Genomic DNA, 19,169 nt, shown 5'->3' with positions numbered 1-19,169 from the left:
TGAAGTTGGAACAAATGGTTCTTTCTTCAGGCTGGAAGGACGTAACCAGTGGAGTAGCCCAAGGATCAATTCTTGATCCTCAATTATTTATGAGTTATATAAAAGATCTGGACGAGGGGACTGAGTGTAAGGTTGCCAACAACATGAAGAAAGGAGGGAGGATATTTGGACTCTGCAGCAGGATAATAGATAGGTTGAATGAGTGGGCGAAAACTTGGTTAATGGCAAGAGTGAGTCATGTACTTGGGTAAGAGGATTCTAAAGTCAGACTATTATCTAAATGGAGAACAATTATAGATGAGTGAATACCGAAAGATCTGGGTGTTCTTATGCATGATTAAGTGGTTAAGAAGTGAAATGGCATATTGGCCTTTATTGAAAGAGGGTTGGAGTTTAGAAATAGGGAAGTATTGTTACAATTGTACAGGTACTGGAGTACTGTGCACAGTTTTGGTCCTCTCACGTAAGAAAAGCATTCCCAAAGAGATTCACTCAGCAAATTCCTGAGGTGAAGGGGTTGTCCTATCATTAGCAGTTAAAGAATTTGGATGGACATTTTTCAGAGTTTAGGAAAATGAAGGGTGATCTTATGGAAACTTATCAGATCTTGAGGGTGCATAACAGGATAGATGATATGTTTCGACAAAGGGTTTCAACATATTTCGAACAAGGGGATGTGGATACAAAATTAGGGGGAGGTCATTTAAAACTGATGTGGTTGTAACTTCGTCCTGCAGAAGGCGGCGAGTTTCTGGAATTCTCTATCGGGGGGGGGGCAGTGGTTATATGAGGTCTAATAGATTATTGGAGGTCTTGAAAGATCAAGGAATTGAGGGCTCTGGGGAACTAGCACAGAAGAAAAGGAGAGGCCTGGGGCAGATAAGATGATCATATTGGATGGAAAGCGGCAGGCTTGAGGGGCCGAGAGACCTACTCCTTCTCCAATTTTATTATGTTTTTAAGTTCTTATGTATTTAATGAGCAGAAAAGAAAGAATTATTTTTTTGGAAAAACAATTAATCAAAGGCAGCAAAGATATTTCTTCCTTTAAGAAAAATGGAAGCAAACAAACAATACTGAAACATAATTTAATTGGAGTGGAGTGGGGAAAAAAGGAGGAAGGGGAGTAGCTTATCTTCAACATTCTACTGTTGTGCTACCAAACGGCAAGGAGTTGAACAAACTGGAGTCTTTTTTTAATAAATAGAAGTGGTAGCTGGAAACTACCATCAGCAATCTAAGTGTGTCCAGAGCCCTCACTCTCTCTGATTGCTTTAGCACAGGTCCTCTTAAAAGGTTCTTCGGTCTTTCATAAAACTCTGGTGCTGCTGTTGTATTATCCAGCTGAATTAAAGCCTCTCGCCCCTGCATATATCTGTGCTTGCAGCAATTTAATCAAAATGGCAAACAACCTGCTGAAATAGTCAGGGAAGTTATCAGAAAAGAGGAAATGAAACCCTCTTCCAACTGACGTACAGTCTGTAAGACACACTAAAGCATTTACTTTGTGCTTGTGCTTAAGTGAAGTCAACACACAGGTAACGAGTAATGTTGCGAGAAATAAAGACGATGACTTCATTTTTCTAATGTTATCTACTAGATTGGCAATTCCAATAATTGCATATCTGTTTCTGGTTTGATTGGGGCTTTGAATTTTATTTAAATACTGACACATCCAGAGATCCTTAGTAATGAAATGCAGTCTGAATTACTCCTCAGTAGAGTAATTTCTTATACCTAAGCCTTCAATAACCTTTTTTCTAAATGCTTAAGTTATTTTATTATAATAAACAGAACAAAAAGATAGCACACATTAATACAGACAGAAATGACAGAATATAACTTCCCACTCAATTTAAAATGTTCCCTCATGTCGTAATTGCAAACCTAAAATATTTTTTAATGTTTGTAAAAATGACTTTGCATTATATAATTAAAGCCAAAATAGGCCACTTTTTAAAATTATAAAATAAAAAAACAGGAAATTTTGGAGATACTCAGGCCAGGCCACATTTGTGGAAAGAACAAAAAACATGGATACCATTTGAAATCAATGAGCTTTCATCTGTTGTAATGCAAAGTTATCAACTTGAAACATGAATCAAGTTTCTCTCCCATCAGATGTTGCCTGACTTATTGAGCATCTCTTGTATTTTCTGTTTTTATTTCAGATTTCCAGCATCTGCGTTTTTAGCTTTTCAATAGCTCTAAATTATAGTTTAATGCTGAGACAGATTAGAGAGAGTGCAGCAGTGATTTTGATATACTTTTATATATACATGAATGGTGCTGTTGATCAGATTCATTGGACAAAAAAAAGCAAAAATTACAATGAACACCAACTGCAGTTACACACTGATACTGAACTAGTGCAATGGCCCCTTGCAGCGAAACTGTCCACTTACTCCGGGCCTCTGCCAACATATTTAGAAGCACAAACGTGATGAAATGAGAGTTTAAATGCAGAAAGCATGCAAAAGTAAAGATAAATGAAAATACTCAATTGCGTTTGAATATCCTGATACTCAGTACGTTGGAGCAGCTACTTACCGTAGTCTGACTTTCAACAGGTAGGGTGATGGCCAAACTGAACTGAAGGCTTCTTCAGCACAGTTGTGTATGTCACTCCTTGACTGATTGGCTGGAAGGGTGCACCTTCATTCTGGTCAGCTAACTTCATCAGTCCCCTCTTCTGCTCTTTCTCTTCCAACCCAATCCTTCCTCTTAACTCTGAACTCCAATGGCCTGACAATTTTTTCAGAAGCACACCTTCCAAATTAAGAATGGATCTCAAGTGCCAGGCTACCCATGAAGCCTGAACGTAATGGGAAAGAAGGGCATTGCCTACCATTAGTCCACTAAATGCTAACCTTGAAACACTGAAACATCTCCACAGTTCAGACATAATCATTGCCATGTGCTTGAGCTTGTGATAGTTTGAATGTGTTCTTTTTAAAAATAATATTGAACATAAAATTCCATGTTAGTAAATGATGAGGAAATAGGCTGAAGAAAACCTTTTGTACAGTCTAAGAATATAAAAATAAAACAGCCTTTTCTCTTGCCTCCAACATGTAAGAGTTTGGGAAGCTGCTCATTTCCATCAGTCAAGGAATGATGGCAGTTTTACCCCCAAACCATGTTTAATAAGAGGAGATAGGTGAAATGTTAGCACTGTGAACAGACTTGTATTTTCATCAGAGGTGGAAAATATGAGAGTTTGTAAAGCTTTTTAAATGAAGAACAATATCTATGTTAATTACAATTGCTTCAATTGAAGCAGGCGTGAATGTTGTCTTGAAATCTTAAACGTTCTTCTACAAGTCCTATGGAAGCTCTGGTGGCATGCACATTCTAGTTCTGTAACAGTAAACACAAAGTGACGACATGAATGGCTACAGAGATCTTGGGGTTAATATTAACCTAATCCCATGCAGGAAACCCATGGGATAAATTGGTTTTACAGTGTAAGTAAAATCGGGTGCAAGTAACACCAGTGTTGCACCTGATCCTGTGTATTTCCTGACACACAGGCTAGGTTAAAATTTCCCCACACTGTGAAGAGCAAGGGTTTCCCTAGATGTCTAGAGCCAAGAAAAGAGCTCTGCAAACAGTGACTCCAAGCCATGACAAACTCTCATACAAACATTAGTTTCAAATTTCAGCAAACTAGGTTCATGCATCATTTTGGGGTATTGTATGTTCAAAACTCGAGGAAACACACGTAAATAATAATTTAATATTTCCATGCAATGATTTGGAGTTTTTTGAGTACTAATTCTATGCTTCCAAAATATCATTGCCAATTATTGCATAGCTACTGATTTGAAGGTATCTCTGGACACTTTGAGGTGACTGATCATAAAGAAAACAGTTAATATACAAGAAACATCAGCTGCACAATTAAAAGAAAAAAAAGATTTATGGAGACATGCAGTGGGTTTGTTAAGTTGATCAAATGAAGACAGGTATAGACTATTGAATTAATTACCAGTATGTGACATAATTTTACCAGCATCAGCTTGTTCCTGAGGGACCTTTCTCTCATGAACTGATCGAGGTCGCTGACTTTTTATTGTATGCTCTGCCATCAATCCAAATTCTAAGGACAGAATAGAGGTTTATGAAAGCTCCATGATTGCACAATTCACACATTCACATTTGTATCTTATGCATTTTTACTGAAATTAATGACAAGGTATGAATAAAACAGGTACAGAATGTTGTACTTTTATTCCAGTCAAATTACACGTTTGTTATGATGTTATCACTGGTTTAAATGGCGTTGGGGTCTTCCTCCTTGTGTTTTCGAAGTCAATTCCCCTACAAAATCTCTGACTGAGGAACACAGAAAAGGGCATTTGCCATTCGGCTCTGCAAGCATTGCCCTTGACAGAAACAAATCAATGAAAAATAAAGCTGATTAAAGGTCATTGATCTGACACATTAACTCTGTTTCTCTCTCCACAGGTGCTGTCTGACCTGTTGAATATTGTCAGCCTTTTCTTTTTAATAAAACTAAAACTGAAAATGTTAATCGAACATTCCTGACCAGGAAAGTGACAGATTATTGCAGCAGATTGTAAAGCTGTAAATTTCAACAATGCGTAACATGGACATACCTCAAAAAGACACATTTACGTAACATTAAGTGTGATGGGTCTCTTACATAGAATTTACAGTACTGAAACTGCTCATTTGACTGTTCTATACCAGTGTTTATACACTTCACAGGCCTCCTGCTACGACTGTTCATTTCATTCTAATCCCATAACTTTCTATTCCTTTCTCATTCCTGTTTCCAAGTTAATGAACCTCTACCATTCCCCAGAGCTATGCTTTGTGGTGGCAAGGTCCATGCACTTATCACTCTCTGGAAGAATGTTTCCACTGAATTGCACATAGGTCTCTTTATGATTATTCCTTTCCCCTCATATATTAGTATAGATTTGCCTTAAATGCCTCAACCAATGAAGGCAAGCCTGCTGTATGTCTTCTTTACCACCCTATCCACTTGTATTGCAATTTTCAGGGAGCCATGGACTTGCACCCCAAGATCCCTGTGTACATGAATGCTCCAAGTGCCCTGCCATTTACTGTATACTCTCCTCTTGCATTTGACCTCCCAAAGTGTAACACCTCACACATGTTCAGATTAAACTCCATCTGCTATTTTTCCACCCAAATTTCCAACTGATCGATATCCTTACCAGAAACTAAGTCATGATAAAGATGACATTCCCTGGACTAACAACTGACAAGCTAATTAAAACAAAGATCCTATTGGAGACTCCTGCCAGTTTGTCCCAGTGTCCTCAGTGCTTTGCTTCCTTTGGAGGCACCAATTGCCATGTTTTCCCCATTAGTGTGAACCATTTCAGGAGTCCAGCACACTTGCTGAAGCCAACCCGTGCCAACTGATGTCCTGCCTCTACCTCTTAATGTGGAGGTGAGTGTTGAAGCAGCCGGGACTAGAAGTCACTGCGCAGTTTGGAGAGCATCCACAGAAGTCAGGGCAGTACATGCACTGGATGCAGGATCCTATTTCATCAACTCCAGTAGAAGAGGGGAATCAAGAAACCCCAAAGCAAAAGTGAAGCACTGTGGAAGGAGACGGCCAAAAGGATTATCACTCACAGTGAGACCTGAAGGTCTTTGTCCCATTGTCATGAGAAGTTCAATGATCCCTCGTGTCTGATCAACACAACTGTGACTCTAATCACACACTTTTCACCGCACACACATACACCTGATAACCTACACATACAATGTCAGCAGGCACATCACACACACACTCCAGCTCACTGACCAACTCTCTTCCCTTCTCTTGCAGGAGGTTGGAGCTTGACTGCAGTGAACCTGTGGGGTCCTGACCACACCCAGATCCTTTGCACATTGGAGAAGGCAGCACTGGCGATCATTTCATCAGCTGTCAAGGAGCCATTGGCCAGTGGTGTGAGTTGAGGATCATTCAGGGTATAATGGTAAGCCCATACCCACCATAATTACTCAGATACCACCACCATCTCATCTCCCACCTCCATCGGCATATAACCTCCAAGTGTGCTGCTCTTGCCTTATCCCCACACTGTGACTACACCCTCAGCTCTACATTCCAGGTGCATGTTCCAGTTGCTATTGATTTATAGACAAAAACATTTGGTATTTTGGTTTGTACAGGTGACCCTGAGATGGCAACATGGAAACCATGCCACCTGACAAGTTGAGCTCTTCTTTGTTTGTGATCACTCATGAGTTGTGGTCATCAAGGTGTGATGAGCATTTGGTGTTCATCCTTCTGCCATTGAGTTCAATCCTGACTTTGGGTTCTGTCTGTGTGGAATTTGCATGTTCTCCCTGCATTTCTGCCAGGTGTCCCATCTTCCTCCCACATCCCAAAAATGTGCTGTTATGTTAATTGACTATAGTTTAGGTAGTATAGGTTTGACCTAGTATAGGTAACTGGCAAAAACAAAATCAAAAGGGAATTAATGGCCATGTGAGAGAAAATAAGTTGCAGGGCATCAGGGAAGTAAGAAGAAAGGAAATGGAATGGATGGGATTGCTCTGCTGGGAGCTGGCAGGGACCAATGGGGCAAATGCTGCCTTCAGTATAAGTAAGTTCTTTAGCTGCTGCTGGAACAATAAGGCGAGGGAACTCTGAGAGCAGTTCCAACATAATAAGTGCACAGGGAGAAAAGATGTATTTATAGATGAGAAATTTGTTTGACTTGGAGTCTGCCTTGATCAAAACAATACAAGTAACAGCTGCTCTTGCCTTTATTGGTAGTGAAGGTCAAGCCTTCTCTTTGTGATATGGAGGAAGCTTTCTCAAGTTGCTGTCATTCAAATAAAAATTGCTAAACACTAAACATCTTGCATCAGTGTTGGAAAACAGTGAAAGTTCAGAATGATTCAAGGGTTTGGCAGTGTAGTTGCTGCTTCATGCTGAACAAGGTAGAGCATTGACTGGTGTATTTGGGACTCTACATATAGAGGCAAATAGATGGAATTCTTCAGGATCTTCAAAGCTTTGGCGAACATTTTCCTGCAATCTAGACTTCAACCTTTGAGCTGATGGAATGGCTTAATGGCTTTGCTACTGTGGCAGGGAATCTTTGACATGTTGCTATAGTCCAAGTAATGAAGTATCTGGCTCAGGACCACTGCCTGCAGAAGGTTCAGATCTCTGTCCATGCTGTCTTAGAAATCCTTAGCTTCTGGATGTATTGCTCCTCAGGCAAATGAAGAGAGAAGCATGGATCCTGATAGACCTTGGGGCATGGGCCCTCCAAGCCAGAGTCCTTCTGCCCCTCATCTTCTGGTCTCCTTGGGCAAGTTACTTGACTTTTACCGGTCTCCTCCTGCTTCTCAAGGCCCTACAAGACCACTACTAAAGATCCCAAGATGTGTAGCAACATAAACAACCTTCTCCTCGATGCGCATCCAGACCTGCCACACAGTTTCTCTCTGGATTGTAAAGAATTAGATATAAGGGGAGGTTGGCGAACTTGGATTGCTTTCTCTGAGGGGTGACATGACAAAAGTATATAATATTATGAGAGGCATCGACACAGGGTAGATGGTCAGAGTCTTTTTCCCAGGGTGGAAATGTCAAATACCGGTGGGCATGGGTTTCACATTTAATTTATGTCTTTCTTGTGAATGCTGCTTATATGATACTATGTGCCTGTGATCCTGCTGCAGAGAAGCTTTTCATTGTACCTATGCATACATACAATGGTGCATATGACAATAAACTCAACCTTGACTTTGACTTCAACTTGAGAGAGGGAAAAATTTTAAAGGAGATGCGCGAGGCAACTTTTTTTATACAGAGAATCGTAGGTGCCTAAACACACTGTCAGGGGAGGTGGTAGAAGCAGATATGATAGCAACATTTGAGGGGAATTTAGACAGACACATGAGCACGCAGGGAATAGAAGGATATGGACTATGTATAGGCACATGGGGCCAGTATAGATTGCTGTCGTTTTTGGCACAGATATGGTGGGCCGAAGGGCCTGTTCCTACACTGTGCTGTTTGCCCTATGTTCCATGCAACCCTCTGCCCCATGGAATGAAACCATCACACAAATTAGCAGCAGCCTCTTGTGTGTGCTCTGCCATTCAATGAGATCTGTTGTCTGATTGGTAAGTTTGCAGACAACAGAAGAATTGGCAGAGTCGTAGATAACAAGGAAGTTTGCCTAAAGATAAAGAGTGACATAGATCAACTAGAAAGTTGGGTGGAGTGGTGGTAGATAGGATTAAATCCAGACAGGTGTGAGGTAATGCACTTTTGGAAGTCAAATTCTGGTAGGTCATACAAAGTATATGCCAGGGACCTCAGGAGCATTGATATACAGAGGGATCTTGGGGTGCGAGTCCATAGCTCACTGGAAGTGGAGTCACAGGTGGATAGGATAGTGAAGAAGGCATTTGGTATGCTTGCCTTCATAGGCTGAGGTATTGAGTATAAGAGTTGGGAAGTCATGTTGCACTTGCACAAAACATTGGTTAGACTGCACTTGGAGTATTACGTATGGTTCTGGTCACTACACTACAGGAAGGATGTGGTAGCAATGGAGAAAGTATGGAAGGGATTCACCAGGATGTTGCCTGGAATGGAGGGCTGTCATTATAAGGAGAGATTGGAGAGGCTGGGCTTATTCTCACTGGAACATAGGAGGCTGAGGGGTGACCTTATAAAGGTTAATAAAATTATGAGGGGCATATTTTTCTCAGGGCAGGAGAGTCTAGAACTAGAGGGCACAGATTTAAGGTGAGATATGAGAAATTTAAAGATCTGGATGGTCTGGGTTTATCTGGAACGAGCTGCCAGAGAAGGCAGTAAAGGCAGATATAAGTCCAATGTTTAAAAGGCATTTGGACAGGTATTCAAATAGGAAAGGAGTAGAGGGATATGGGCCTAATGCTGGCAAATGGGATAAGCATAGATAGGGATGGTGGGCTGGTCCGATTCTGTGATCCCATATGATCAGTAGTGTCAACTCCATATTCCCATGGTAACCTTTCACCCCTTTGACTCCCCAGTAAGGCTGCAACTGAGTGATAATCCCTTTAGCAGGGCTCCTCACTGGGTTTAAAGAGCTGCTTTTCAGTGTGTGGTCAACCCCAATTGTTAATTCCATGCCTGTAATTCAACTTCAGGAGGTGTTATTTGGATGTTCCTTGTAGATTAACATCACACTTGCACATTCTGTGCATGGGCACATCATGGACATGGAGGTGGACTTGGATCGAAGATCTCTGAGAGTTCTAAACTCTCAATTGCATTTCACAATCGATTTTACACTCAATATCCACTGGACAGCACAAACAAACATGTACTGGGCAACTGAATTTCTAAGCCTCTATCTTTTCTTGTCAACTAGAGAAACGGATTTCATGATGTTAAATGTGCTGACATTCTAGGATCGGACCTCTGGAGATAACAGAAGGTCTTAACTAAAAAATACTGACTAAACCTAGAAAAGTGAAAATGGAAAATGTTGAAGACAAAGAGCAGCTTTGGCATCTGAAGAGAGAGATGACAGCTAAACATTTCAGGCACTAACTCCCTGTCTTATCCATTTTGACTAAAGGATTTGACCTAAGTACCCTTTTCAGTTCTGCTTTTTATCTCCAACGGTTTCAGTTTCTATTATTGAACATCAGAACAGTGCTTTCCAAAGCGAGAGGCATCAGGAGAAGCCATGTGATTGGGAAGGGAATAAAATGATACGCAGACAGAGTATGATGATGGTGGTGGTGGGGGGGGGGGGCGGGGGTGCTTATTTAAAGCTAGCATCTGAGCTGTCAATTTTATGGTACATCACATGCCCCTTGAAATCACTATTGTTTTGAAGTTCATCTGATCAGAGAATCTCCTTCTGCAGCTTGCAAATAACCTGGATTGGTTCTGTTCCAAAGTGATGACAGCAAGAGTCACACTTTGAGGTGAACTTTGATCTTGAGTGAACAACTGACAGAGTGTGCCAGCTGGCTCATTGCCATTCCTCATTGAGAGAAGAGGTGGTGATTTTGAACCATGGTTACATTAACACTGAGCAGGCATAGCTGCAGGATACCAGACTCAGACCAAACAATAATAACCCTATCCATCTGAGACAAGCAGGTCTTTGGACACGCAGTTCAATCCAAACAGTCACCAGCCATGATTTGGTGTGAGCAGATGCCAAGGTTGGAGTTTACTGCAATGTTATTGCCAGGTGATGCAAAGTGATTTCAGCCCATCTTGTGGGCCTCTTTTAATTTATTTCCAACCAATGTTTTTCCAAGCTTTAAGCCTGCTCAAATCTAACCTGTCAACTTTCCTCATTATCTAATTATTGGTGGTTTTGTATGAATTCCCAACATTCTGTCAATCAATCTGAATAACAATCTACAGCATACTAAATGTGCTGAGTTCAGGAATTATTCATGGTATTCTCTGTGGCACCTGTTCAACTATATCAACATTCTTTTTGATGTAAAATGACTAGAACAGATGCACAGTTTCATGTAAGGTCTACAAGAGATGCTTCATATTTTAACTTAACACCTTGGCTGGACAACTAAATATTTAATAGAACACAGAACATAGAACACTACAGCACAGTACAGGCCCTTCAGCCCACAATGTTGTGCCGACATTTTATCCTGATCTAAGATCTAACTAACCCTTCCCTGCCATTTCTCTATCATTCATGTGGCTATCTAACAGTCTCTAAAGTGTCCCTAATGTATCTGCCCCCAAAACCTCTGCCGGCAGTGCGTTCCACGTACCCACCACTCTCTGTGTAAAAAACTTACCTCTGACATCCTCCTTATACCTTCCTCCAATCCCCTTAAAATTATGCCCCCTCATGTTAGCCATTTTCTCCCTGGGAAAAAGTCTCTGACTGCCCGCTTGATCAATGCCTCTTATCACCTTGTACACCTCTATCAAGTCACCTCTCATCCTCCTTCTCTCCAAAGAGAAAAGCCCTAACTCACTCAACCTATCCTCATAAGACATGCTCTCCAATCCAGGCAGCATCTTGGTAAATCTCCTCTGCACCCTCTCTAAAGCTTCCACATCCCTCCTCTAATGAGGTAACCAGAACTGAACACAATACTCCATGTGTGGTCTAACCAGAGTTCTATAGAGCTGCAACATTACCTTGTGGCTCTTGAAGTCAATACCCCAACTAATGAAGGCCAACACACCATATGCCTTCTTAACATCCCTATGGACCTGCGTGGAAACCTTGAGGGACCTATGGACGTGGACCCCAAGATCCCTCTGTTCCTCCGCACTGCAAAGAGTCCTGCCATTAACCTTGTATTCTGCCTTCAAATTCAATCTTCCAAAGTGTATCACTTCACACTTTTCTGGGTTGATGACCAATGCCTCGCATATTCATGGCTTGATCAATCACTACCCCCAATCTTAATTCTCACCAGTATGTGATCATGCACAGCGCAATCATAATTTATAGATTTAATAGTATCTAATAGTTAGCTTTTTATTTCCCCACAGCGTTTACTTTTATCTTTCTTCAGGATTTAGTTGTTACTGAGGTGACAGGATTTATTGCCCACCCCCTTTGGAATAGAGTGGTGGATCCTTGTATACTTTTGCATGCTAACTCTTGCCGGATTGACGTTTCCTACTCTGAACCTTGCTTTGTATAGGGGCTTCCTACTCTGGTTGTTCTGCTTACTATGGCTCACTATATTTCCATTCCACTCTCACTTTAGGATAATGGACAATTACTTTATGTGGCACCTTTTCAAATATATTCTTTAATATATATTTTTAAAGCTATTTTTCTCATTTTTACATCACTCTGTGCTCTTTCTTCATTATACTCAAATGGCCTTCAACAATTTACTTCATCTCATGTTTTTGAGTCCAAATTGCTGCTTCTCCTCTGTTCCTTCTGCATCAACACTCAGGTTAATGTTTTAGCTCCCATGGTTCCTGGTCTTTTGAATCCTTTCTGCGTGAGAGAAATGTGTGCAGAGTTCTCCAGAGGTTTTCAGTGGGAATGTTGCGGGGTGGGGGGAATGTGACTCATGCCCGTTGGACTTGGATTCAGGCCTGGAAAATGGCGAATTAACAAAAACAATTCTACACACGAGGCACTGATTGGCTTCTAAGGCTCCTTGTAGTGCATTCATTAGAAACAGGATGAAGGTGTTGTATTGTATGGAAAAGAGACAGTTGCCATTTCAAGTGTATGGCTAAGGTACTGGAATACATATTGACATGCCAGGGCCCTTGATCATATGGTGGAAGTACATGAAGAGCCCACTGAGCAGGACAAGGAAGGAGGGGGATTGTCAAAGGCTGCAGATTGTTAATAAGGAAGAATAGTACAGTGTGGTCACAGTCACAGAGGAATTTGGGGACCTTTGAGTTCTGTAGAGGAGGAAAACTGATTAAGTTCATATATGCAGTTTTGAGAAGATGGGGGAGGGGTGGGGGGGCATATTTGAGAGATGAACCATATTCAAGTACTGTTTGTTACCAATGCTGAATTAGCTGCTAGCCTGGAATTAAGGCTCAATCAAGCAGCCATTACAACAGAGCCAGGTGGATCAAATTGCTCCGGTAAAAACCCCTAATTTCCATAAGTAACTAAGCAACTGACTCAAAACATTTCCTGCAGTCTTTCCACTGAAACTAACAATAGCAGAAATCGATCACTGTGCCGTTAAATGTTTTTATACATTCCTGAATGAATTCACTGGACAAAGCTCAAATAACATTGCAAACAATTTATCTCAACCTAGCCAGTGTTCAAACATTGCTTGTGACTCCTTGGAGCTGGTATATTGTGTTTCTCTGTGAATGGTTTCATGTGCTGGCTATCCACCATAAATTCACCTCCTTAAGTTGGATCCCATGATATTTGACCATTTAGAATGTGTCATTCACCACTACTAGGAGTAGTTCAGGCAAATAATATTCTTGCCTCTGTGGCAGCCAGGGAGAGATGCCAAGTATCCCATCAGGCTCTGGGAGGACACTCTGCTGACTAGAAAGAGATGCTGGGACTACTGAACAACGAAGCAGAGTAAAGGAAGGTCATTAATCGACACCTGCTCAATATCATTGTGTGAACATAGCTGAGACAGCTTTACAGCCTGTAAACTATCCCACTGTAGACTACCTGCAGGACAGAACAAGCAAATTGGAATGTCTTGGAAACGGATAACTTGTAGAATGAACAGTCTGATAAATTGCAAAGCATAAACAGACACTTAAGGAACCAAATGGTTGAGGTAATTGTGGATTGGCACCAACAGGAATCTGAAGGGGCTGAAGAAACATATCTGGATAAGGGAGTGGATATATGACCAACAAACTTTCAGGATCTATAGGAGGATGAGTAATTAAATGTTATCAGAAGAGAACAGATGTGAAGGAAGGAGAAGTGAAGAACAACAGGACTGTATGGGAAGAACAAAGAAAGCCTTTAGGAGATTGGAAGAAAAGTCATATAAAAGGATTGTTGAAGGCATCGGGAGAAATCACTCAGACCAACGCTTGGAGGAGAAGATCCTGAGTCAGGGGCTCAGGGAAGAACTTGCCGCATTGAACCCTGGCCAGGTTCATCTCGAACAGCTGGTATCTAAATACCAGTACTGGGTTTTGGAAGTTGTGAAAGTAGACTGAAGAGTTGTGTATCTGATGTTAAGTAATTGTTTGAAACTACATCGTAAATCTTTGAGTTATTTGATTAATAAAGAAGTATAACTGTTAGCCAAAGTCATTGTCTGGTGTATTTTATCATGTGCTGCATTTAATTGGCAACACCACCAAGCTACTAGCTTGGAACAACAGAATATTTTGCAAGGATTCCTGCTGTTCAGAGAGCCGTCTTCGTTTACGTGCAAACCCAGTGAGATCCAAATTCTAGGTAAAGCAGCTGAGGATGGGTAAAGGCTGCACCTCTGGACTGGTGTCCTGCCCCTTCTCTGGCATCACTCCTCTATATCCAAAATCTGTGATGCCCTCTGCAACCTACTCGTTCCTCACAATCTTCTGGCATATGGATGTTCCAGAGTAGTTGGAGTTGGTGCTGCCAAGTGTGAACTGTCTGAGTCACCAACCAGTCCAGGTTGCATTTGCCCTATCTACAGAGGAAGAACACTTCCAAGTGCTGCTTCGAAGGTCTCTGCCAGTTCGCACTTGCACTGGAAATGACGGTGTGCAATACTTTTGCATATACCTAAGTGTCAGTAAATGAAGAGGGCAAGAGCAAGATTATCCGAGGCTCTCTGCCTTCATCTCTCATTTGACCCTCTAAAGTCCGAAGTTGTATCATCCAATGAACTTCTTTATGAACTTCTCATGCTTTGGGAACTCTTTCTAGTGTGGGTCTTCACACTGCTTTATTTTTGATTAGATTTTCTACTCCTTAGTACTGAATGCAGATTGCAGATTGACGTATATAAACTGTGTAGGTGTAGGAATAGACAAGATGTTACCTGGTTCTTCTGCTCCAAGCTGTGCCCGTGGTGCAGTGCATCTGACTCTATAACACCCTCCTGTGGGTTCCTGACTAGGGCAGCTGTTGTATCACATAGATGATAAGTGCTCTTATGGTCTGTGTGATCTCCTTGTCCTGACTTGTTTGCTTGATGAGGCCAAACAGTATTATTCCAGGTTAATTTTCTCTCATTAGCTCGGTTTGATTCTTCTTTTTGTCTGCCTGGAGATCATATAGGTAGAGGGGTGGGAGTGGGGAGGGGAAGAGGGGAGGTGGGACAAGGGAGGGTCAGGGTTCAGGCAGGGGTGGAAGGGATTTGGTGGTCATGATGTTGCCCTAATTAGCATGGTCTGCAGCAAGCCTACTGGTCAAGCTGGCTATTTTCTACCTGTCATAATGGAAATAGAAGAAAAGTTTGATGGTGTTGAAAGTTTAAAGTGGCCATACAGCATAAAGGAAAAAGTATTAGGGGTTACAGAACCAAGATGGAGTTTACATACATATTAGTTGGCATTTAATTGAGATACAGAATGGGCTTGAGAATCTGAAGGGCCTACTTTGGTTAATGATCATTCTGACCTTAGAGGAGTGATACATGCACAGGAAAAACAACTAATGTTCAGGGTTAATAATCAAGTGAGAATTCTCTTGAAAAGCTTCAAGTAATGCACTGTTAGCTCTCAAATAGTGCAGATACAGCCATTTCCAGGCCAACATTCATCAACTTCCTTCAGATTGCATGCCTCAGTGCGGACAACTTCTATTCCAATCACAACTGAACAGCTAAATTACTGCAGCCAGAACTCCTCCTTGTCCTTCAACATGACAATGAAAATGATGATTTCAATTTTTCAAAAGCAGTCTCCAGAGCACAAGTGAAACAAATAGCTACCTGCCCTGACTTCCTAGTCCTTCAATGTCTCTTCTTGGACATCTCCACATTTAATCTCCAAATTCATCTTTGGCAACCTTGTCTTCAGCTGCCTGGGCCCTAAACTTTGGAATTCCCTTCCTAAACCTACCCCATTTTCCTTCCTTAGAAGCAACTTAGAATCTCTTGTTACGTGAAATTTGCTATTCAAATCCAAATTGTTGGCATTACTAGCTTCACTATTTCCTCAGGCTTTTCACATTGTTAAAGCTGCCGCTGGGAATGTTAGTTTCTGTTATATCTTTGCCAAACTCTTCCCTTTAGCAATGCGTGACTGCAGTACTGTGAATAACTTGCAGTCATGGCTCAGTGGCAGCATTCTAGACCCTAGATCAGATACTTGTGGGTTGAATTTCCATTACAGAGACTTGAGGACCTGATCTGAGTTAACAAATCACTGGAGTATGAAGACACAAGAGACTGCAGATGATGTAATCTGGAGCAAAAAACAAACTGCTGGAGGAACTCAGTGGGTCAGGCAGCATCTGTGGAGGCAACGGGATGGCCGATGTTTCTTAGTCGAGACCCTGATGCAGAGTCTCGACCTGAAAGGTTGAACATCCCTTTGTCTCCACTGGAGTATGAAGGTAGGAATATTAGAGAAAGGGAAAGGCCAGTCAGTCAGTTCTTTTAAACTGTTGTCCCAAGAAGTCCTTTCACCCGTCTTGGAGAATCAAATAAAAAAGCACTGGGCTAAATCATGCAGAAATGTACCAATGCAATATCACACTATTAGAGGTACTACCTTTTAGAGACAATATCATTAACAACTTTAATAGCACCATTATTGTGGAAAAATCACAATCAGAAAAATAATTAAGTCCTCTCAAGTGGATATAAGCAATTCTATAATCTAACACTTATCTCTGCCAACATCAGCAACAACAAATTAGCTGTCATTTATTTCATCAATGTTTCTGGGACATAGCTGTGTGTGAATCAGTTGTGGCTTTCCCCACAGACATGGCTACAAGATCTTTTGGTGTATCCTTATGTTGTGAGAGTAACCAGATAAACACTCATTCTTTCTTCCGAATGAGTGGGACTGGATAGAAGAAGAAAATAATGCCTCAAAAAGCAATTCCATTCCCATACTTAATTGGTGTTATCATTTCAACTAAGAATGCTTTAAGAATGAAGAGCACAGAAAGAGACCATTCGGTCCATCGTGTCTGTACTGACGCTTTGGTGTCTGCTGATCTTTCCTCAAAGCCCAGCAATTTCTCCCTTCCAATCCCACATCCAATGTCACTTTAAATGTTACTATTGAATCTATTTCAGCATCCTTTTACATAACGCAGTGCAAATTATTGAAACTGCTGCATAATAAAACCAACTCATTACTCCCCTGCATTCTTTTGCCAATTATTTTTATGAACTTCTCTCTCTTTCTCTTATTAAATTGCAGAGAGAAGTTTAATACATCTTCCCTTCCACTCATTTCTATCTTGCCACGTGAGTGGCCCTCCTACACAATGAACCTTGAACTATTTTACCTTGGTTTTCCAATCAAAGAAAATGCCACTGCTGTCATTTCTGTATACTTCAGATCAGTAATATTAGAACCAAAAATAAATGGGCTAACAAATCAATTGATGCCTTTTCTTGTAATCTAAAAATGTTACGTAGGCCTGCAATGATTCATGACTTATTCAGAACTAATAATCAGCTTGATGCCTGATTATTTTTGTCATAAAATTGAATTGCACTTTTTTTTAACATGTTACTAGCCATTACATTGGGAATGGACAGTGAAAACCAGAGCAACCTTCAGGACAATCTGGGTCAGAAATCTGAGGGACAATTAGGTTACATGCAGGAGGAAATGGAATGGAAGGAAATGGAGAGCAGAAGGATTAGGTTTGAATGGAAGGGGAGCAGGGAGAATGAAAGTAAGAAGGAAGGATTAAGAGAAAAAAGTGGATGGATTGGGAACAGGGACAGGGAGATAAATGAAGAGGAGGAAAGGGGATGAGAAAGGTGAGAGAGGTGGAAAATTGTGGCAAGTGTAAAGACAGGAAGAGAGATCAGAAAGGAACAGAAGGGTGTGGAGTGGGGGAAGAAGGGAGTAGGAAAGCAAGATCACGCTGTTGAGAGGAGGGGAACTCGTGGGTAAATGGGCATGAAATGAGGAGGTGGAAGGAAAAGGGGCTATTAGAATGAATCAAATCAATTTTATTCTCCTTCAACAGCAGGGTTAGGTTGGTTATGGGTCAGGAGTGCTGCCCAGCTCACAGAAGCAGGCTCAAGATAAATGGGGGGGGGGGGGGGGGGGTAAAGTGGAATTAACTGGAATGGAGAAGCTATACAAATGAGCATAAAGTCTCAAAGAAAGGTGAAGGAGGCCAACACGTGCTTTCAGGTGAAGTGAGCATGATTCCAAAATGAATCCCAGTGTGGGGATTAGGAAGGCCACCAGCTGACTTCAGAAGGTGTGAGTGGTGTTGGCAAATAGAACATAGAACATAGAACAGTACAGCATGATGTTGTGCCGACCTATATAAACACCTACTCCATGATCAATCTGACCCTTCCCTCCTACACAGCCTAAAACTCTCCATTTTTCATACATCTATGTGCCTATCTACAAGTCTTTTAAATGTCCCTGTTTTATCAGCCTCTACCACCACCCCCGGCAGTGCATTCCAGGCACCCACCACTCTCTGTGTAAAAAAACTTACCACTCACATCTCCCCTAAACTTTCCTCCTCTGACCTTAAACTGATGTTCTCTGGTATTGGCCATTGTCACCCTGGGAAAAAGGTGCTGGCTGTCCACTCGATCTATGCCTCTCATAATCTTTTACACTTCTATCAAGTCACCTCTCATCCTGCACCGCCCCTAGCTTGCTCAACCTTTCCTCATAAGATATGTTCTCTAATCCAGGCAGCATCCTGGTAAATCTCCTCTGCACCCTCTCTAAAGCTTCCACATCCTTCCTATAATGAGGCGACCAGAACTGAACACAATACTCCAAGTGTGGCCTGACCAGAGTTTTATAGAGCTGCAGCATTACCTCGTGGCTCTTGAACTCAATCCCCCGACTAATGAAGGCCAGCACACCAAAAGCCTTCTGAACCGCCCTATCAACTTGAGCGGCAACTTTGACGGATCTATGGATGTAGACCCCAAGATCCCTCTGTTCCTCCACACTGCTAAGAGTCCTGCCATTAACCTTGTACTCCACCTTCAAGTTCGTTCTTTCAAAATGTATCACTTCACACTTTTCCGGATTGAACTCCATCTGCCATTTCTCCGCCCTGCTCTACATCCTGTCTATATCCTGTTGTAGCCTACAACAACCTTCTACACTATCCACAACACCACCAACCTTCATGTCATCTGCAAACTTACTAACCTATCCCTCCACTTTCTCATCCAAATTATTTATAAAAATCACAAAGAACAGGGGTCCCAGAACAGATTCCTGTGGAATACCATTTGTCACTGACCTCCAGGTAGAATAGTCTCCATCTACTACCACCCTCTGCCTCTGTGGGCAAGCCAATCCTGAATCCATGCAGCCAAGTCTCCATGGATTCCATGCCTCATCACTTTCTGGATGAGCCTACTATGGGGAACCTTGTCAAACACCTTACTAAAGTCCATATACACCACATTCACTGCTCTACCTTCATCAATTTGTTTTGTTACCTCCTCAAAAAACTCAATTAGGCTCGTGAGGCACAACCTGCCCCTCACAAGCCATTCTGACTATCCCTAATAAGACAGTGCTTCTCCAAATGCTC

General features: G+C 41.6%; 1 protein-coding gene across 1 annotated transcript in view; it reads right to left on the bottom strand.

Moving 5' to 3' along the window:
- LOC127575107 (adhesion G protein-coupled receptor B3-like) overlaps positions 1-19,169 on the bottom strand; it is a 609,306-nt gene that overhangs the window by 308,069 nt on the left and 282,068 nt on the right. The window contains 1 exon segment of the mRNA XM_052024767.1: positions 3,992-4,102. Coding sequence (XP_051880727.1) covers positions 3,992-4,102 — 111 coding nt within the window.

The sequence above is a fragment of the Pristis pectinata genome, chromosome 10, assembly GCF_009764475.1.
Source record: "Pristis pectinata isolate sPriPec2 chromosome 10, sPriPec2.1.pri, whole genome shotgun sequence".
NCBI lineage: Eukaryota > Metazoa > Chordata > Chondrichthyes > Rhinopristiformes > Pristidae > Pristis > Pristis pectinata.
Note: the sequence above shows the minus strand (reverse complement) of the source record. Positions and strands in the feature narration are given on the sequence as shown.